We start from the raw sequence: 21,972 nt of genomic DNA on the forward strand, positions 1-21,972 counted from the left end.
ATGATATATAAAATAATATCTACTCCCTAATATCAACACTAATTAATGGGATTGTCTACCCTTTAAACATACTAACGGACAAGTATAATTGCAGGAGACCAGTACTGTGGAGGCCGGTTAGACAAACCTACTGGAAGCTTTAAAACACCCAACTGGCCAGATCGGGATTATCCTGCAGGAGTTACATGTTCATGGCATATTGTGGCTCCAAAACATCAGGTGAGACAAGGAAATAATTTTTAAGTTATTGTTAACATTTGCCAACTGCAATATTCTACCTGCCCCCCCCCCCTCCTCTCATAGCCCTCTATACTATTGATTCTGTATACAGTATGCATATATATATATATATATATATATATATATATATATATATACAGTAAACCCTTGAGTAGCATTGCTCTTAAGTAAAGCTGTTTTCAACTTAAGTCGATGTGTCAGGGCAGTGGTGTTCACTCAAATAAAGTTGCATTCCTCAGATAAGGGCGCCGACCGCTCCCTGACCCCGGGCGCCGCTCAGTGAGCCGGCGCGCAGCTGATGCTGGTCACTTCCTGCTTCTCCTGCATCAGCGCTCGCCTACTCCTCCCCCTCTGCTCTCCACAGTGCACAGTGCCGGCTGAACATTGCTGTGTCTGCCTGCCTCCTGACACTGTACAGCAGCTGACTCCCCAAAGTGCCGGCTGAAGGCTGCCTGCCTCCTGAATCCCCACTGTACTGCAAAATGTAAGTACTGTACAGATGAGTACAGTACAATAAAGAAACGTTGATACATACTGCTAATGATGTCCCTGCAGTCCTATGTCAAACCACAGATAACACAGTGATACGTATTGCTATAATGATGTCCCTGCAGTCCTATGTCAAAGCACAGATAACACAGTGGTACATACTGCTAATGATGTCCCTACAGCCCTATGTCAAACCACAAATAACACAGTGATACATACTGCTATAATGATGTCCCTGCAGTCCTATGTCAAACCACAGATAACACAGTCATACGTACTGCTATAATGATGTCCCTGCAATGTTAATTTATTCTTTACAGTTGTGTTTTATACTCATTCAGTATTGTTATTGTTTTTGGTATTAAAGACCAGAGTTATTCTCTATTAAATGGGGTTTGGTGCGTTTTTTGGAACGTCTAGAACCAATGAATTGGATTTACATTAATTCCTATGAAAACAATGTCCTCAACTAACATTGATTTCTACTAAAGTCCATTGCTTCCGGACGGATTAATGACGTTAGTTGAGGTTCTACTGTATATACTAGCCCAGATACCCGGTACAGGCCGCGTGCAATAAAAAACGTGACATTTAAAGTAAGAAAAGATGATATCAGAATGCATGCATAAATACGTCAAAGGACACATATGCTGATTAATTCTATGTGAACATATTAACTTAAGCTTGTCTGTGATTGGTTGCTACGGGCACCAAAAAGTGTTTTTTACTGTTTGTTGATTGCTGTTAGACAGTGTTGATAAATGAGGGCCGGTGTTCATAAATTTGCTCCATGTATTCCTGTCTGGGGACAGATCAGTTTTGCAAACTGTTATCCATACAGCCATCCAAGGCGGAATTAGGAAGGACAAAATGGGCAAATGATTGGTGGTTAGACTGACGCTCAGTCTGACTCTTCTAGTCCGTAGAATCCATTGGTGAAAGCACATTTGGGGGTTATTGCATTAAAATTCAAGCGAAGGCAAAAAAAATGCAAATAAGGTTGCCAAGACAACAACATTTCAGAATTTTTTTAGCCTATAACCTTCTTCGGGTCGAGATTATACTATGTGCTATAGTTGATGTCAATCGGTCATACAGTTTGTGTGTGATGCTCAAGCAAACAGACATTGACAAATATACAGAAGACTAGCCGATTACCCGGCGTTGCACGTGTATTTTTTTTTTTAGACCCGAAAAGAATTTAAATGTGTGTGTGTGTATATATATATATATATATATAGTGCAATTCTGGAAAAATAGGGCAAGTTCTATCTTTTCTTGCTCATAGTATTAATGCTCAAGAATCCCAATAGTGAAAACGAAACAATTGAAATCAATGTTTTTATTTTTGGCCCATTATGCGCCTGGGATTTCAATGGCCATATAACGTGACTAAAACACGCTAATGTGTTTAAGTCCTAAATCTGATGTAGAACTTTGTCTCACTACCTTCCAGAAGCTCAACTAAACCGGTAGGGATGTGTCTGCCTGCAAAGATTTTCACACTATCTATTCAAAAGCAACCAGTAAGGCTCAGTTCACATGCGCATCAAAGGACAATTTCATCACATTTGACCAAAAAAAAAAAATTAGTGCGTGTGGCAAGATTTATTCCATCAAAATAATGGACACCGCTGCAATATCTGTTTGATTTCATTATGAGTTATTGAGCTCCGTCGGGCACCACTGATGTGAACAGAGCCTAAAATTATTCTTGTTTCCTTGTGTCTTGTTGAAGGTAATTGAAGTAAAGTTTGAGAAATTTGACGTTGAGAGGGACAATTACTGCAGATATGATTATGTGGCAGTGTTCAATGGAGGAGAGCTGAATGACGCCAAGAGGATTGGGAAGTTCTGTGGGGACAGTCCTCCTGCGTAAGTAAACACAACTCACAAAATGCGTATAAGACAATACAGTGATGCCTCAAGTTACAATATTGATTAGTTCAATGAGGACCATTTTAAAGGGGTTTTCCCGCATTGAGTACAAATAATAAAGGAGTCTATTCTCGCCTGTCCCGGACCCCCACAGCTCCAGCAGCACTCTCCATGATGGGTCTGTTTACAAGCATAGTCAGTCTGTATACAGAACATCATAGGCAGCTGCTGCCAATCATGGGCCTCAGTGGTGCTGGGGAAAATCACTAAATAAATCTTCCCCATGCATACAGGAAGCTTAAAAGTGACAAAACTACCCAAAACAACGTCCAAGGAACTACAAGACTATTTAAGTTTCAACTAAGATCTGTGTTCATTATTCTAGAAAAACTCTTGATGGCTGAAAAATCTTGACAACTTTATGTATTTTGGAAATAACTTACTAATCAAATTAAAACTCACATTTAATAATACTCAGATACATAAGTTTGATATCAATGAAAACAGAAAAGTTTTATTGCACAAAATCAAGAATGCTTTCCACATCAGAGGTGTTCAACGTCATCCCTTTATGTCACTTGACACACACAACTTCCTACCATACACGTTGTAGCGTAACGCGATTCACCAATGCAATCTGGGATTTCCTGTTCCAGCTGCAGCAGAAGTCAGATCTCTGGCATGTCCCCATATGAAATCCCCGGGATTGTTCCCTCATGGACAAAGAAGACACCGTACAATTTCCTCAGGTTATAGCACAAAATACATTCACCTTGGGGGAGTCACCCATACACTCAATGTAGACAGGTGGGTGTTCCCTCCCTAGATTCTAACATTACATTTGGTTACTGGGCCTGAAAGGTGGAAGGCGGCTTCATCACTAAATGCTAAAGATTCCATGAAACCATTGGTTTCCATTAGAGTTTGCTTACTCTCACAGAAGGAGCGTCATCTCGCTTTGTCGTCCGGTTTCAGGATCTGCAACAATTGCACTCAGGAGGGAGAACATCGCAAACATTTGCACGGAATCTTCCACACTGTCGGCTGTGGGACGTCCAGTTCTCTGCTTGCTCTGGCAGTGGATTTCTGAGGTCTTTATGTGAAATTTGCACAGACACGCTGCACTGTTTGCACGTTTACTAGTGGATGGCCAGGTGATTTTAGATTAAAGGGGTTTTCCAGAGAAATACTATTGATGATCTATCATCAAGATAGGTCATCAATAATTGATCGGCAAAGGGGCGTTGCATGCTGTCAGCGCCGCAAATCCGCAGAGATCAGTGCAGAAGCCTCTGCGCCGACCCCTGTGTAGTGGACAGCACTTGTAACTGCAGGCACGGCTCTCATTGAAATCGATGGGAGCCCTGCCTGCAGTTACAAGCGCCGGCTACTAAACGGAAGTCAGCGCGGAGGCTTCTGCTCTGACCTCTGTGTATTTGGAGCAGAAGTCTCTGCGCCGAACTCCTATGTAGTGGCCAGTGCTTGTAACTGCAGGCACGGCTCCTATCCTTTTCAGTGAGAGCCGTGCCTGCAGTTACAAGCGCCGGCCACCTCTGTGTATTTGCGGCACTGACAGCATGCGCTTATTTAGCTGATCAGTCAAGATACCAAGCAATGCCCCTTGGCCGATCAATTATTGATGACCTATCTTGATGATAGGTCATCAATAGTATTTCCCTGGAACACCCCTTCAAAGATGCAATGTTTTTCCTCAAAATTGCAGTGCGCTTACAAATTATGTGCCCACTGAGTGGATCTTCTCTAAACTTTGTTTGAAAATTACATTGCACACTAATAACAGACCGGTAGGCGTGAAAATTAAGGACACAAAATGCTCTCCTGTCTTTGTTGGCAGCCATGTTGTCTCATATCTCCCTAGCGAGAATGACTATGGCAGAATAAAACGTTTTAGGCCCCAGGGAGCAAAACTGTCTAACGGTATGACTGTTCTTGTTGCCCATACAGCACGGCTTTCATTTTACCTTGACTGCTTGAGAAATTAAATCTGCACTGTGATTGGTTGCTATCAGCAACAAGGACAGAATTTCTATTTCCATTGATATCAAATTTATGTATCTGAGTGTCATTAAATGTGAGATATGAGTGTTTCAAATTGGGAAGATCATTTGGAATAACCCTGTACATACAGAAAACACATCAAGTGTGCGAGAAAGCTTATGTTGTAGTCATAAATTAGCTGATAAGAAGATGCAGGAAAGGAGAGAGATGGGGGAAACCAAGATGTCAGTCCAACTTCACTGACAAATCTCCTATTGAGACTTAGGCCTTAGTCAGACGGGCGTTTTTTCGCGCGATTTGCGGATCGCATGACGGATGCGCATCCGCAAATCGCGTGACCGGTGCGCGCAAGTCGCCCGCAAATCGCCCGAAAATCTGCTCCTAGCCGCGTTTCATTAGAAATGGGCCGGAGCTGTCCAGCGCATTGCATTCAATGGAGACGGCAATAGAGCCGCCTCCATTTAAAGCAATGCGCTGCGGGCGATCCCGGGATGAATTGTCGGTAAGGGCTTAAATATATAAGCCCTTCCCTGCAATTCATCCTAAAATGTGTTAAAATAAAAAAAAATTGTATACTCACCTTCTCCCCGCAGCCGGAGCTCCGTGCGGCCGTCCTGCAGTGGGTGTGAAGGGGGTGTGAGTCAGACCTGCCCCCTGATTGGCTCAGCGCTGAGCCAATCAGAGGCATGCCTCACTCACACCCATTCATGAATTCATGAATGGATGTGAGTCAGACCTGCCCCTGATTGGCTCAGCGCTGAAAGGCAGCAGTCACTCACCCATTCATGAATTCATGAATGGGTGTGTGAGTGAAACCGGCCTCTGATTGGTCAGGGCTGTGACCAATCAGAGGCAGATCATTCAGCAGGCGGGGATTTTAAAGCCCCGCCGGCTGAATAGTGCCGAAAAGCAGTTCAGGAGAACTGACAGCGGCCGCGGCTGGACTCCGGCTGCAGCGGAAAGGTGAGTATACAATTTTTTTTTATTTTAACACATTTTAGGATGAATTGCAGGGAAGGGCTTATATATTTAACCCCTTCCCGACAATTCACCCCGCGCACGCCGGCAGCCCATTGCTTTCAATGGAGCGGCTGTATTGCCACTCCATTGAATTCAATGGGCAAACATCGTTCTTCTCTGCCACAGCTGTTACAGCTGTGGCAGAGAAGAATGATTTGTCTTCTATATGTTCTCAATGGGGTCGGCGCTGCTGCCACCGGCCCCATTGAGCGCATATACAGAAGAGAACAGGAATCGCAGATCGCAGATAGGTGCGATCTGCGATTTTTTGTTCTATAATTTATCGGACGAGCGCATAAAAAGCGCTCATGTGTCCGATACCATTGCAAAGCAATGGTTTTATAAAATCGCCGGACGCATGCGCATGCGCAAATCGCGTCTAAAAACGCCCATCTGACTAAGGCCTTAGACTGCAGTTTCAATATACAGTGATATGTAAAAGCTGCAACATTTTTAATTAAACCTTATTGACAGCCCAAAATACATGCACTTAAAGGGGTTGTCCGGCCATAAACATTAGGTCTCATTACTTCTGTTTGCCAATTTCCATGCACTTTGTAATATACATTGTGCATGGAAAATGAAGCAAACAGAAGTTTTGGACTTACCTGAAGGGATGCCCCCCCCCCCCTGTGTTGCTCCTCCGTCGTCCCTGGTTACCACAAGAATCTTCTCTTCTTGTCGGGCCGCAGCAGCTCTTGTCGGCGCGGGAACGAGCCCCTTCTCATCCGCGCATGCGCAGTTCTTCTCTCTGCAGCCGGGACCGATATACGATCTTCTTGTGTGCAGGGGGGGGGGAGGATGGAAGAGCCTCAGAGCAGGAACTGAGCTCCCGCCCCCTCTCTGCCTCCTTTCCGCCCCTCTGCACTATTTTCAATGAGGAGAGGCGGGACGGGGGCGGGGCCAAGGTACGAGAATTAGCCCCGCCCCCGTCTCGGCTCTCCCCATTGCAAATAGTGCAGAGGGGCGGAGAGGAGGCAGAGAGGGGGCGGGAGCTCAGTTCCTGCTCTGAGGCTCTTCCATCCTCCCCCCCCTGCACACAAGAAGATCGTATATCGGTCCCGGCTGCAGAGAGAAGAACTGCGCATGCGCGGATGAGAAGGGGCTCGTTCCCGCGACGACAAGAGCTGGGCCGACAAGAAGAGAAGATTCTTGTGGTAACCAGGGACGACGGAGGAGCAACACAGGGGGGGGCATCCCTTCAGGTAAGTCCAAAACTTCTGTTTGCTTCATTTTCCATGCACAATGTATATTACAAAGTGCATGGAAATGGGCAAACAGAAGTAATGAGACCTAATGTTTATGGCCGGACAACCCCTTTAAGTGAAAAAAGTTGCATCCCCAAAGGTATGCATAGACTTTAAAGTGTTTTCCCAGGAGTACAAACTGGTGGCCTAGCCTATCTTTAACAGAACACCGACAAAGAATAAATGCACTGCACTCACCTGTATGGGTTGCAGTGACGGCGCAGTCCGTGTAGAGATGATAATGCAGCTGCAGCCCCTCACAATCCGACCCCAGGCACACCAAGAGAAGGAGGAAGAGAGGAAGATCATGGCGCTGCTGCACAGTAAAGCCTGTATTACTTCTATACCACTTTTCAGCATCGGAACACCACTTTCATAGGATCACATATGTACGATCTGATGAAAGTGTCGTACCAGCACTGAAATGTGTCATCCAAATAAAGGATTCTTCCTCATCTTGTATGGCTTTCCTGTGCAGCAGTGCCATGATCTCTCTCTTCCTCTTTCTTCTCTCAGTATCCTATCTTTAGTACTTGTTGGTGGTCCAAAACCCAGGTCACCCCTTGAAATAGTAGCCACTTTAATTGTTATCATGACGCAGTCTTGTTACGCAGCTGTGCATGATACTGCAGCGTAGACTTTTTGTCCTGGGGTTCCGGGGGTCAGTTCTCCACCAATCACACATTGATTAGGCTTTTCAAAAGATAAGCTATCAATCTGTACTGCAAACCCCTTTTAAGTGAGCCGTGATGATAGTCAAAAAGTATATGTTGTCTTAAATAGCGGACTTATATTATTGAATCTATATAATGTATCCACGTTACTTAGTTTATTTTTCTATATGGAATAAATTATACTCCTACAACACATGTTTCATGAGGCATGACTAAATTCCTTTACCGTTTCAAATTGGTATGGACTGTTAATCTTCTTTTTCCAACACTTCTTTTGCACAGATTCATATTTATTGCTCTAAACCAGGGACAATTGGGTGCGGTTCACTGCATCCATTCCAAATGGCACATGTTCTAGGAACAAAAAAGAGTGAAAAACAAAACTTTGTCTCCAATAAGAAGTAGTCAGTGGTGTTTTTGAGGCTGACATTGGCTTTAGTTAAAGTGTCACAGGAGACTACAATGTTACAATCACATTTCAGAAACAAACACTGAAAGATTTCACAACAAATACAATTTATGCAAAAGAACTTGCATCACATTGTTGGTTTGTGTACTATGTTTGTAAATTATATGTTCCCCGCTTTCTCTACAGAGTTAAACAGTAAAGTTGGAACTATATACCCATCATTATCATCTCTGTGATTTCAGTGAAGGTTCAAATGTAGGGTCAGGGATAATCTATTTCCTCTAGAAGATGATTTTTGGAAATGATGGACTCTATGTACAGGGTGTAGTTAAAAAGACTGATCCAGCGCTATAGTTCAATACTATGTCCTATATTGAAATAACAATAGCATACTTGAATAAGAAGCCATGGATACACTACATGATTGGGTTGTGCATGGGCCAATGGGGGCACGGAACTTGGATTTCAAGAGATTCAAGAGAGTGAGTAAAACCCAAAGGCAAAGTTGAAGAGTAGCATGTAAGAAGTAGAAATCTGCTTTCCATGTCTCTCTAAGACCCGTGGGACCGGTGCTATGATTGAATAAAGGAAAGCATACTCAAAGTGGCCTCCATCAGTTATGATAGGGGCTGATCATCTAGTAGATCACCCACCGTCTTCTTTAGTAGATTTAAAGGGGTTCTGACATGAATAATGTTTTTATGCTTTAGCAGCCATTGTTCCCTGGTCTGCCTAATGGACCCAGGGAACCCACGGTTTAATGGCTGCTAAAGCATAAAAAGATAATACTTACCTTGTCTTCTGTTGTTGTTGACATCGGGGGGTCATCTCCCGGCAGGCATTGCTCCTCCTCTTCTGTCTGCACGAGCCGCGCCGCTCCGGGATCGCGCGCATGCGCAGTGGAGAGGTGCCCTCTGACAGGAGTCAGGACGGGCTGCGTCTCCACTGCGCATGCGCAGCACTCCGTAGTTCAGCCGGACAGACGGGCCGCCCACAGCAAGCACTGTTTGTGACGTGCTTGCTGTGAGCGGCCCGTCCGTTGACCTCGGAAGTGCCTGACGGACGGACCAGAGCAGGAAGCGGTCTTTTTGACCGCTCCTGCTCTGCTTTAAAGGCACAGAAGAAGATGCCGGCTGGAGGGGACATGCCTGGCGATCGGGCCAGGCAAGGTGAGTACAATTTTTTTTTTTGATGTCAGAACCCCTTTAAGTACCGATCTGTGTTCAGATTCCTTGCATGTATCGTAGCAGGCCACTACAAGTAGGCTTTCCTCACTTCAGTCATAACTGCAGAAAGTGGAAAAGTTTGCTTTCTTAATATGCTGTAACAAATAAGGAGAACCTATTTCATGGACTAAATTTTGAAATATTTATTGGTGTTTATTACTCATTGTTTGCGGGCTTTGTCACCATAGTTCTACAGTGGAATTGACCATAAATGAATATTCGTTTGTATGGTTATTCCTTTTTAAGAATTCTGACCTTGTTGGTGGTCAGTGTTTTCAGAAGCAAGAATAGTTAAGAATAAAACCCTATTCATATTTGCGTTGGACGTTCTGTTTGGAACTTCTAGAGGAGATCTGGCACAGCATCTTGGATGAAATAGCACAGCATTTTACTCTCTTCCTTACTGAAAATTTTGGCTGATATACTGGAAGCCGGATGGATCCCATTATAGTCAATAGAATTCCATCTGGCACCCCTCAGGTTTGGCATGTGCCAGAGCCAGCGGTTCTGATATTTTCATTGTTCAGTTCGGAGGAACGAAAATAGTAATCCAGGTGTGCAATGGGCCTAAGATGATTAGAACTGATGGAAGATATTTTATATTTATTAGTATTTTATGGTCCTTCTAAAAGGCTAGTTACCATAGGAATGATCATAATATATTTCATATAAGTGAACATGTAATGTTGCATACATTTTTCTTGCGTAGTGTCACACATTTTCTGTCTTTTTTTTAGGCCCATTGTATCAGACAAAAATGAACTTCTCATTCAGTTCTTGTCTGACTTAAGTCTGACAGCCGATGGTTTTATTGGCCATTACAAATTCAGGCCGAAAAAGTTATTGACGACTACATCTTCTCCAGTCACAACAGCTGCTCCGACAACTGCAAGTAAGTCAATAGCTACAGAACTTTCCAGTGTGTAGCTGGACATTTAAGACTAACAAGAATTTCTGATGGAAAGACTCTACCTATCACAAGTTCCACTCCTAATACCTGAGATACTGATCTGTAAATACCAGATTCTGCTAATCATTAGAGATGAGCGAACGTACTCGTCCGAGCTTGATACTCGTTCGAGGATTAGCGTGTTCGAGATGCTCGTTACTCGAGACGAGTACCACGCGATGTTCGAGTTACTTTCACTTTCATCTCTGAGACGTTAGCGCGCTTTTCTGGCCAATAGAAAGACAGGGAAGGCATTACAACTTCCCCCTGCGACGTTCAAGCCCTATACCACCTCCCTGCAGTGAGTGGCTGGCGAGATCAGGTGTCACCTGAGTATATAAATTGGCCCCTCCCGCGGCTCGCCACAGATGCATTCTGACGTAGTTCAGGGACACTGCTGGTGCCGGAGCTGCTATAGGGAGAGCGTTAGAAGTTATTTTAGGCTTCAAGAACCCCAACCGTCCTTCTTAGGGCCACATCTAACCGTGTGCAGTAGTGTGGAGGCTGCTTTTTGCAGTGTTGCGCATTTTTTTTTTTTTTTGTATATCGGCCGTACAGAGCATTGCGACCTGCAGTAATTTTACATTGTCCAGGGCCAGTAGTGGTGAGGCAGGGACAGAAGACATATTTAGTGTATATGGGCAGTGGGCCTTTCCAAAAACATTTGGGAAAAAAAATCTATTTGGGCTGCCTGTGACCGTCCTCAGTGTACTGGGTCTCTGCTGGGGGTAGTTGTCCTAATTCATACGCAGCCAGCTAAGTGTTACAGCAGGCTTGCGCAAAATTTTTTCCTGCCTCTGTGTTGCCTCTTACATCACCACTGTATTCCTGTCCACAAGTGTACTGGGTCTCTGCTGGGGGTAGTTGTCCTAATTCATACGCAGCCAGCTAAGTGTTACAGCAGGCTTGCGCAAAATTGTTTCCTGCCTCTGTGTTGCCTCTTACATCACCGCTGTATTCCTGTCCACAAGTGTACTCGGTCCCTGCTGGGGGTAGTTGTCCTAATTCATACGCAGCCAGCTAAGTGTTACAGCAGGCTTGCGCAAAATTCTTTCCTGCCTCTGTGTTGCCTCTTACATCACCTCTGTATTCCTGTCCACAAGTGTACTGGGTCTCTGCTGGGGGTAGTTGTCCTAATTCATATGCAGTCAGCTAAGTGTTACAGCAGGCTTGCGCAAAATTCTTTCCTGCCTCTGCTGTGCGTTCCGTAAGCGAAGTCAGCCTCCAACCACAGGCCAATAAGCGGCACATTTAATTACAGCGTTCTGTTTCTGCACTACTGGTAATACACCATGCTGAGGGGTAGGGGTAGGCCTAGAGGACGTGGACGCGGCCGAGGACGCGGAGGCCCAAGTCAGGGTGTGGGCACAGGCCGAGCTCCTGATCCAGGTGTATCGCAGCCGACTGCTGCGGGATTAGGAGAGAGGCACGTTTCTGGCGTCCCCACATTCATCTCACAATTAATGGGTCCACGCGGTAGACCTTTATTAGAAAATGAGCAGTGTGAGAAGGTCCTGTCGTGGATGGCAGAAAGTGCATCCAGCAATCTATCGACCACCCAGAGTTCTGCGGCGTCCACTGCTGCAACTCTGAATCCTCTGGCTGCTGCTCCTCCTTCCTCCCAGCCTCCTCACTCCATTACAATGACACATTCTGAGGAGCAGGCAGACTCACAGGAACTGTTCCAGGGCCCCTGCCCAGAATGGGCAGCAATGGTTCCTCTCCCACCGGAGGAGTTTGTCGTGACCGATGCCCAACCTTTGGAAAGTTCCCGGGGTCAGGGGGATGAGGCTGGGGACTTCCGGCAACTGTCTCAAGAGCTTTCTGTGGGTGAGGAGGACGATGACAATGAGACACAGTTGTCTATCACTCAGGTAGTAGTAATTGGAGTAAGTCCGAGGGAGGAGCGAACAGAGGATTCGGAGGAAGAGCAGCAGGACGATGAGGTGACTGACCCCACCTGGTTTGCTAAGCCTACTGAGGAGGGGGAGGCAAGTGCAGCAGCAGGGCAGGTTGGAAGAGGCAGTGCGGTGGCCAGGGGTAGAGGCAGGGCCAGACCGAATAATCCACCAACTGTTTCCCAAAGCGCCCCCTCGCGCCATGCCACCCTGCAGAGGCCGAGGTGCTCAAAGGTCTGGCAGTTTTTCATTGAGAGTGCAGATGACCGACGAACAGTGGTGTGCAACCTTTGTCGCGCCAAGATCAGCCGGGGAGCCACAACCACCAGCCTCACCACCACCAGCATGCGCAGACATATGATGGCCCAGCACCCCACAAGGTGGGACGAAGGCCGTTCACCGCCTCCGGTGTGCACCACTGCCTCTCCCCCTGTGCCCCAACCTGCCACTGAGATCCAACCCCCCTCTCAGGACACAGGCACTACCGTCTCCTGGCCTGCACCCACACCCTCACCTCCTCTGTGCTCGGCCCCATCCACCAATGTCTCTCAGCGCACCGTCCAGCCGTCGCTAGCGCAAGTGTTGGAGCGCAAGCGCAAGTACGCCGCCACGCACCCGCACGCTCAAGCGTTAAACGTGCACATAGCCAAATTTATCAGCCTGGAGATGCTGCCGTATAGGGTTGTGGAAACGGAGGCTTTCAAAGGTATGATGGCGGCGGTGGCCCCGCGCTACTCGGTTCCCAGTCGCCACTACTTTTCCCGATGTGCCGTCCCAGCCCTGCACGACCACGTCTCCCGCAACATTGTACGCGCCCTCACCAACGCGGTTACTGCCAAGGTCCACTTTACAATGGACACGTGGACAAGCACAGGCGGGCAGGGCCACTATATCTCCCTGACGGCACATTGGGGGAATTTAGTGGAGGCTGGGACAGAGTCAGAGCCTGGGACCGCTCACGTCCTACCCACCCCCAGAATTGCGGGCCCCAGCTCGGTGGTAGTATCTGCGCCGGTATAAGCTTCCTCCACTAAACCACCCTCCTCCTCCTGCTCCTACGCAACCTCTGTCTCGCAATCAAGATGTGTCAGCAGCAGCACGTCGCCAGCAGTCAGTGTCGCGCGGCGTGGCAGCACAGCGGTGGGCAAGTGTCAGCAGGCCGTGCTGAAACTACTCAGCTTAGGAGAGAAGAGGCACATGGCCCATGAACTGCTGCAGGGTCTGACAGAGCAGACCGACCGCTGGCTTGCGCCGCTGAGCCTCCAACCGGGCATGGTCGTGTGTGACAACGGCCGTAACCTGGTGGCGGCTCTGCAGCTCGGCAGCCTCACGCACGTGCCATGCCTGGCCCACGTCTTTAATTTGGTGGTTCAGTGCTTTCTGAAAAGCTACCCACGCTTGTCAGACCTGCTCGGAAAGGTGCGCCGGCTCTGCGCACATTTCCGCAAGTCCCACACGGACGCTGCCACCCTGCGCACCCTGCAACATCGGTTTTGATTTGCCAGTGCACCGACTGCTGTGCGACGTGCCCACACGGTGGAACTCTACGCTCCACATGTTGGCCAGGCTCTATGAGCAGCGTAGAGCTATAGTTGAATACCAACTCCAACATGGGCGGCGCAGTGGGAGTCAGCCTCCTCAATTCTTTACAGAAGAGTGGGCCTGGTTGGCAGACATCTGCCAGGTCCTTGGAAACTTTGAGGAGTCTACCCAGATGGTGAGCGGCGATGCTGCAATCATTAGCGTCACCATTCCTCTGCTATGCCTCTTGAGAAGTTCCCTGCAAAGCATAAAGGCAGACGCTTTGCGCTCGGAAACAGAGACGGGGGAAGACAGTATGTCGCTGGATAGTCAGAGCACCCTCCTGTCTATATCTCAGCGCGTTGAGGAGGAGGAGGAGGAGCATGAGGAGGATGAGGAGGAGGGGGAAGAGACAGCTTGGCCCACTGCTGAGGGTACCCATGCTGCTTGCCTGTCATCCTTTCAGCGTGTATGGCCTGAGGAGGAGGATCCTGAAAGTGATCTTCCTAGTGAGGACAGCCATGTGTTGCGTACAGGTACCCTGGCACACATGGCTGACTTCATGTTAGGATGCCTTTCTCGTGACCCTCGTGTTACACGCATTCTGGCCACTACGGATTACTGGGTGTACACACTGCTCGACCCATGGTATAAGGAGAACCTTTCCACTCTCATACCCGAAGAGGAAAGGGGTTCGAGAGTGATGCTATACCACAGGACCCTGGCGGACAAACTGATGGTAAAATTCCCATCCGACAGCGCTAGTGGCAGAAGGCGCAGTTCCGAGGGCCAGGTAGCAGGGGAGGTGCGGAGATCAGGCAGCATGTACAGCACAGGCAGGGGAACACTGTCCAAGGCCTTTGACAGCTGTATGGCTCCCCAGCAAGACTGTGTCACCGCTCCCCAGTCAAGGCTGAGTCGGCGGGAGCACTGTAAAAGGATGGTGAGGGAGTACGTAGCCAATCGCACGACCGTCCTCCGTGACGCCTCTGCCCCCTACAACTACTGGGTGTCGAAGCTGGACACGTGGCCTGAACTCGCGCTGTATGCCCTAGAGGTGCTTGCTTGTCCTGCGGCTAGCGTCTTGTCAGAGAGGGTGTTTAGTGCGGCTGAGGGAATCATCACAGATAAGCATACCCGCCTGTCAACCGACAGTGCCGACAGGCGCAGTTCTGAGGGCCAGGTAGCAGGGGAGGCGCAGAGATCAGGCAGCATGTACAGCACAGGCAGGGGAACTCTCTCTCTAAGGCCTTTGACAGCTTTCTGGCTCCCCAGCAAGACTGTGTCACCACTCCCCAGTCAAGGCTGAGTCGGCGGGGGCACTGTAAAAGGACGGTGAGGGAGTACGTAGCCGATCGCACGACCGTCCTCCGTGACGCCTCTGCCCCCTACAACTACTGGGTGTCGAAGCTGGACACGTGGCCTGAACTCGCACTGTATGCCCTGGAGGTGCTTGCTTGTCCTGCGGCTAGCGTCTTGTCAGAGAGGGTGTTTAGTGCGGCTGGGGGAATCATCACGGATAAGCGCACCCACCTGTCAACCGACAGTGCCGACAGGCTTACAATCATAAAGATGAACAAAGCCTGGATTTCCCCAGACTTCTCTTCTCCACCAGCGGACAGCAGCGATACCTAAACAATACGTAGGCTGCACCCGCGGATGGAAGCATTGTTCTCTATCACCATCAAAAACGTGGACCTTTTAGCTTCATCAATCTGTGTATAATATTCATCCTCCTCCTCCTGCTCCTCCTCCTGAAACCTGACGTAATCACGCCGAACGGGCAATTTTTCTTAGGCCCACAAGGCTCAGTCATACAGTATAATTTTTTTTAAACAATTCCTATACGTTTCAATGCTCATTAAAGCATTGAAACTTTCACCTGAACCAATTTTTATTTTAACTGGGCTGCCTACAGGCCTAGTTACAAATTAAGCCACATTAACCAAAGCGATTAATGGGTTTCACCTGCCCTCTTGGTTGGGCATGGGCAATTTTTCTGACGTACATTAGTACTGTTGGTACACCAATTTTTTGGGGCCCTCGCCTACAGTGTAATCCAATTAATTTTTTGCCCACCTGCATTAAAGCTGACGTTACATCAGCTGTGTTGGGCACTGCAATGGGATATATTTATGTACCGCCGGTGGGTTCCAGGGAGCCACCCATGCTGTGGGTCCACAGGGAGTTGTAACTGCATGTGTCTACTTCTAAAGAACCCCAGTCTGACTGGGGCATGCAGTGTGGGCCGAAGCCCACCTGCATTAAACATGACATTACCTCAGCTGTGCTGGGCAATGCAATGGGATATATTTATGTACCGCCGGTGGCTTCCTGGCACCCACCCATGCTGTCGGTCCACACGGAGTTGTAACTGCATGTGTCTACTTCTAAAGAACCCCAGTCTGACTGGGGCATGCAGTGTCGGCCGAAGCCCACCTGCATTTAATCGGACGTTACCTCAGCTGTGATGGGCACTGCAATGGGATACATTTATGTACAGCCGGTGGGTTCCAGGGAGCCACCCATGCTGTGGGTGCACACGGAATTCCCATTGCGGAGTTGTACCTGCCTGTGACTATTTATAAAAAACCGCGGTCTGACTGGGGCATGCAGACACCTTGACAGAATGAATAGTGTGTGGCACATAGGTTCCCAATTGCTATGCCCACGTGTGCAGCTCCTGATGGAGGTGGCACAGGATTGGATTTCTCATTGCTTCTGTACAGCATTGTGGGCTATCTCCCCGCCCCTTTTAAAGAGGGTCGCTGCCTAGCCGTGCCAACCCTCTGCAGTGTGTGCCTGTGGTTCCTCCTCATGGCAGACGCACTCATAAATAGACATGAGGGTGGTGTGGCATGAGTGCAGCTGAAGGCTGCGCAGGGACACTTTGGTGTGCGCTGTGGACACTGCGTCGTGCGGGGGGGGGGGGGGCAGCATGTAACCCAGGAGAAGTGGCAGCGGAGTGTCATGCAGGCAGTGATTGTGCTTTGTTGGAGGTAGTGTGGTGCTTAGCTAAGGTATGCATTGCTAATGAGGGCTTTTCAGAAGTAAAAGTTGTTGGGAGGGGGGGCCCACTCTTGCCGGTATTGTGGCTTAATAGTGGGACCTGGGAACTTGAGATGCAGCCCAACATGTAGCCCCTCGCCTGCCCTATCCGTTGCTGTGTCGTTCCCATCACTTTCTTGAATTGCCCAGATTTTCACAAATGAAAACCTTAGCGAGCATTGGCGATATACAAAAATGCTCGGGTCGCCCATTGACTTCAATGGGGTTCGTTACTCAAAACGAACCCTCGAGCATCGCGATAATTTCGTCCCGAGTAACGAGCACCCGAGCATTTTGGTGCTCGCTCATCTCTACTAATCATAGATAAGAAAATGGCATTTTAATGGAATAATATAGATGTTTATCAAAACAAGGCTTTTGAAGTCCAAGAACCCTTATTGTGAACTTCATTCAGGTTCCTAGGGATTACAGTTTGATTGGGCAGGTCCATAATAGATTCCACTCAGCACAGTGTAATAAAGATAATGAGAAAATTATAAGAAGGATGTATTTCAGCATTGGTGCCGTATTCATCGAGGCCTCTCAGAAGAGCTCTGTGAGATCTCTGCTGCAGCTAAAGTATAAGTTCACTTTTTACAAAACAATGGGCAGTATAAAAGCCATTTTTTCTAAAGCCGTTTTCTTATATACCCAGTCATCTAATCCCATAGTTGTCTCTGGAATAGTTCAAGGCATCAGCACATGATATCAGTTTTAATGCCTTTCTGGAACAGACAGAAAAATATTGCATTCAACATTTTTCTACCCAGATTGAACTGTATCCATGTGTAGATAATTTGTCTAACTGTGGATTGATGTACACCCGAGTCTTTAGCACTGCTTTTGTAGTTTGTGTGTCTTCAGCTTTATGTGTCTCTAGAACACACTTTCTGAGCACTTCTGAAAGTTGTTTGTATTGAGGCATGGTTTAGACCGCCCTGTCTTTTTTGAAAGCATCAGATTTGTCAGTAACCAGGCTTTCTGTGTTTTTATTTAATGAGTAAAGCACTTGTGAAACCCACATTTACAATCTCATATCCTTAATTGAAATACCTCCTGCAAATTAGCTCTTGGAGATGTCATTTATATAGAGGTTCATTAAATTTTTCTCCATGCACTGTAGATATTTACTCAAAAGACATGAACGACAAAACTGTGGTTATGTTATTAGTTTAGCTAGATTGTGTTTGTCTATAAGTATGAATGAGATAACAATCAGGCCACATTTTTATAGTAATAAAGCAGAAATCCAAAGGGTTCATTTACTTTTTCTTGCATTGCTATCAACATACTTGATAGATAGATAGATAGATAGATAGATAGATAGATAGATAGATAGATAGATAGATAGATATGAGATAAATAGATAGATATGAGATAGTTAGATAGATAGACAAAGTGTCTCTACCCCAAAAAATATATACATATGTATATAGTTAAAATGTTAGCTTCTCAGCTAACAGCAATCTAAGCTGTATGGCTATGTTACCATTTCACCCGTCTGCCATATGCATGCACACTTAGACAAGCATGTACTCTGAATGATGAAAGGGGAATCAGTAGCTGCCAGACCTATTCCGTGGCAGTTCCCATAAGAAGAAAGTATTGGGCAATTTTGAAATCCTACATGCCCAATACCTCTTCTCCCGGACATCATTCTTCAGGAAAAAGTCGGGATCCCATATGCATTAGATGTTTGGTTTTGCCAAAATTGGCAGGTGTAGCCAAGGTTTGTCTAACATTTATGGCCACATTTAGGCTCTTCAAAGAGCTCTTGAGGCTTCAGAAACACTAAAGGCTTCAGAACAATAAAAATAAGCAGACTTCAAAGGAAAAAAAAACACACAAGGGAGGTCAAGGAGAAGAGGGTGTGGAAGGAAGTGCCAGTGAGTAATACTGCCATCACTGACAGTTAAATAGATTAGTAGTAGATCCAAGAATGCTAAACAATAGAGATGAGCGAACGCGTTCGTCCGAGCTTGATATTCGTGCGAATATTAGGGTGTTCGGGATGTTCGTTATTCGTGACGAACACCATGCGGTGTTCTGGTTACTTTCACTTCCTTCCCTGAGACGTTAGCGCGCTTTTCTGGCCAATTGAAAGACAGGGAAGGCATTACAACTTCCCCCTGCAACGTTTAAGCCCTATACCACCCCCCTGCTGTGAGTGGCTGGCGAGATCAGGTGTTCGCCTAATATAAAAGTCGGCCCCTCCCGCGGCTCGCCTCAGATGCCTGGTGAGTTAGATGAGGGACAGTGCTGTTTATACCGGAGCTGCTGTAGGGAAAGAATTGGTAGTTAGTGTAGGCTTCAAGACCCCCCAAAGGTCCTTATTAGGGCCACTGATAGCTGTGTGTTGGCTGCTGTTAGCAGTGGCATTTTTTTTTTCTCAAAATCGGCTCTGCAGAGCGTTGCACCTGGCATTAGGGACAGAAGTGCTGCATAGGCAGGGAGAGTGTTAGGAGTGAGTGTAGCCTTCAAGAACCTCAACGGTCCTTTCTAGGGCCATATTTATCCGTGTGCAGTACTGTCCAGGCTGCTGTTGGCTGTGCTGCATTTTTTTTGGGCTTCTCAAAATCGCCTCTGCAGAGCATTGCACCCTCCATTGATACTGCAGGGAAAGAATTGTATAGGCAGGGCCACAACACAGTTATTATTCATAGAATATACGCAGTGCTGCCTGTTGGTGGGAAAAAACTGAAAACAAATCTATTTGTCCAGCCTGTGTCCGTCCTTACGCCTGTGTAGACGTGTGAGCTGCGTGAAAAACATTGCTAAATCATACGCAGCCAGCTACGCTTTACTGCTGGGTTCGCCATTTGCTTTCCTTAATTGGGAAAAAAAAATACCTGCTCTCCAAGAGTTATAATAACTCTGCTACCCTCACGTTCTGTGACACATAAGCAGGGACACAGCGCAGTTATTAAACTTCGCAGGTTCATTGAATATACGCAGTGCTGCCTGTTGGTGGGAAAAAACTGAAAACAAATCTATTTGTCCAGCCTGTGTCCGTCCTTACGCCTGTGTAGACGTGTGAGCTGCGTGAAAAACATTGCTAAATCATACGCAGCCAGCTACGCTTTACTGCTGGGTTCGCCATTTGCTTTCCTTAATTGGGAAAAAAAAATACCTGCTCTCCAAGAGTTATAATAACTCTGCTACCCTCACGTTCTGTGACACATAAGCAGGGACACAGCGCAGTTATTAAACTTCGCAGGTTCATTGAATATACGCAGTGCTGCCTGTTGGTGGGAAAAAACTGAAAACAAATCTATTTGTCCAGCCTGTGTCCGTCCTTACGCCTGTGTAGACGTGTGAGCTGCGTGAAAAACATTGCTAAATCATACGCACCCAGCTACGCTTTACTGCTGGGTTCGCCATTTGCTTTCCTTAATTGGGAAAAAAAATACCTGCTCTCCAAGAGTTATAATAACTCTGCTACCCTCACGTTCTGTGACACATAAGCAGGGACACAGCGCAGTTATTAAACTTCGCAGGTTCATTGAATATACGCAGTGCTGCCTGTTGGTGGGAAAAAACTGAAAACAAATCTATTTGTCCAGCCTGTGTCCGTCCTTACGCCTGTGTAGACGTGTGAGCTGCGTGAAAAACATTGCTAAATCATACGCACCCAGCTACGCTTTACTGCTGGGTTCGCCATTTGCTTTCCTTAATTGGGAAAAAAAATACCTGCTCTCCAAGAGTTATAATAACTCTGCTACCCTCACGTTCTGTGACACATAAGCAGGGACACAGCGCAGTTATTAAACTTCGCAGGTTCATTGAATATACGCAGTGCTGCCTGTTGGTGGGAAAAAACTGAAAACAAATCTATTTGTCCAGCCTGTGTCCGTCCTTACGCCTGTGTAGACGTGTGAGCTGCGTGAAAAACATTGCTAAATCATACGCACCCAGCTACGCTTTACTGCTGGGTTCGCCATTTGCTTTCCTTAATTGGGAAAAAAAATACCTGCTCTCCAAGAGTTATAATAACTCTGCTACCCTCACGTTCTGTGACACATAAGCAGGGACACAGCGCAGTTATTAAACTTCGCAGGTTCATTGAATATACGCAGTGCTGCCTGTTGGTGGGAAAAAACTGAAAACAAATCTATTTGTCCAGCCTGTGTCCGTCCTTACGCCTGTGTAGACGTGTGAGCTGCGTGAAAAACATTGCTAAATCATACGCACCCAGCTACGCTTTACTGCTGGGTTCGCCATTTGCTTTCCTTAATTGGGAAAAAAAATACCTGCTCTCCAAGAGTTATAATAACTCTGCTACCCTCACGTTCTGTGACACATAAGCAGGGACACAGCGCAGTTATTAAACTTCGCAGGTTCATTGAATATACGCAGTGCTGCCTGTTGGTGGGAAAAAACTGAAAACAAATCTATTTGTCCAGCCTGTGTCCGTCCTTACGCCTGTGTAGACGTGTGAGCTGCGTGAAAAACATTGCTAAATCATACGCAGCCAGCTACGCTTTACTGCTGGGTTCGCCATTTGCTTTCCTTAATTGGGAAAAAAAAATACCTGCTCTCCAAGAGTTATAATAACTCTGCTACCCTCACGTTCTGTGACACATAAGCAGGGACACAGCGCAGTTATTAAACTTCGCAGGTTCATTGAATATACGCAGTGCTGCCTGTTGGTGGGAAAAAACTGAAAACAAATCTATTTGTCCAGCCTGTGTCCGTCCTTACGCCTGTGTAGACGTGTGAGCTGCGTGAAAAACATTGCTAAATCATACGCACCCAGCTACGCTTTACTGCTGGGTTCGCCATTTGCTTTCCTTAATTGGGAAAAAAAATACCTGCTCTCCAAGAGTTATAATAACTCTGCTACCCTCACGTTCTGTGACACATAAGCAGGGACACAGCACAGTTATTAAACTTAGATAATTCATTCACTAGAGGCAGTGGGGCCTTTCGTTTTCCAAAAAGGGCAAAAATTATATTTGGCCTGCAGTCTTGCGCCAATTTATTTCCTGCCTGGGAAATCTAATCACTGGTAATACAGCATGCTGAGGGGTAGGGGTAAGCCTAGAGGACGTGGACGTGGACGTGGCCGAGGACGCGGAGGGCCAAGTGAGGGTGTGGGCACAGGCCAAGCTCCTGATCCAGGTGTGTCGCAGCTGTCTGCTGCGCGATTAGGAGAGAGGCACGTTTCTGGCGTCCCCACATTCATCGCCCAATTAATGGGTCCACGCGGGAGACGGTTATTAGAAAATGAGCAGTGTGAGCAGGTCCTGTCCTGGATGGCAGAAAGTGCTTCGAGCAACCTATCGTCTACCCGCAGTTCTGCGCCGTCCACTGCTGCCAATCCGAATCCTCTGTCTGCTGCTCCTCCTTCCTCC

General features: G+C 47.1%; 1 protein-coding gene across 1 annotated transcript in view; it reads left to right on the plus strand.

Annotated features, from left to right (window-relative positions):
- The window catches only part of PCOLCE2 (procollagen C-endopeptidase enhancer 2), a 72,632-nt gene that overhangs the window by 32,231 nt on the left and 18,429 nt on the right, over nucleotides 1-21,972 (plus strand). Inside the window, exons 4-6 of the mRNA XM_066599468.1 lie at nucleotides 95-219; nucleotides 2,468-2,604; nucleotides 9,940-10,094. Coding sequence (XP_066455565.1) covers nucleotides 95-219; nucleotides 2,468-2,604; nucleotides 9,940-10,094 — 417 coding nt within the window. The remainder of the gene's footprint in view (nucleotides 1-94; nucleotides 220-2,467; nucleotides 2,605-9,939; nucleotides 10,095-21,972) is intronic.

Source organism: Eleutherodactylus coqui, chromosome 1, assembly GCF_035609145.1.
Source record: "Eleutherodactylus coqui strain aEleCoq1 chromosome 1, aEleCoq1.hap1, whole genome shotgun sequence".
In the NCBI taxonomy this organism is placed as follows: Eukaryota; Metazoa; Chordata; class Amphibia; order Anura; family Eleutherodactylidae; genus Eleutherodactylus; species Eleutherodactylus coqui.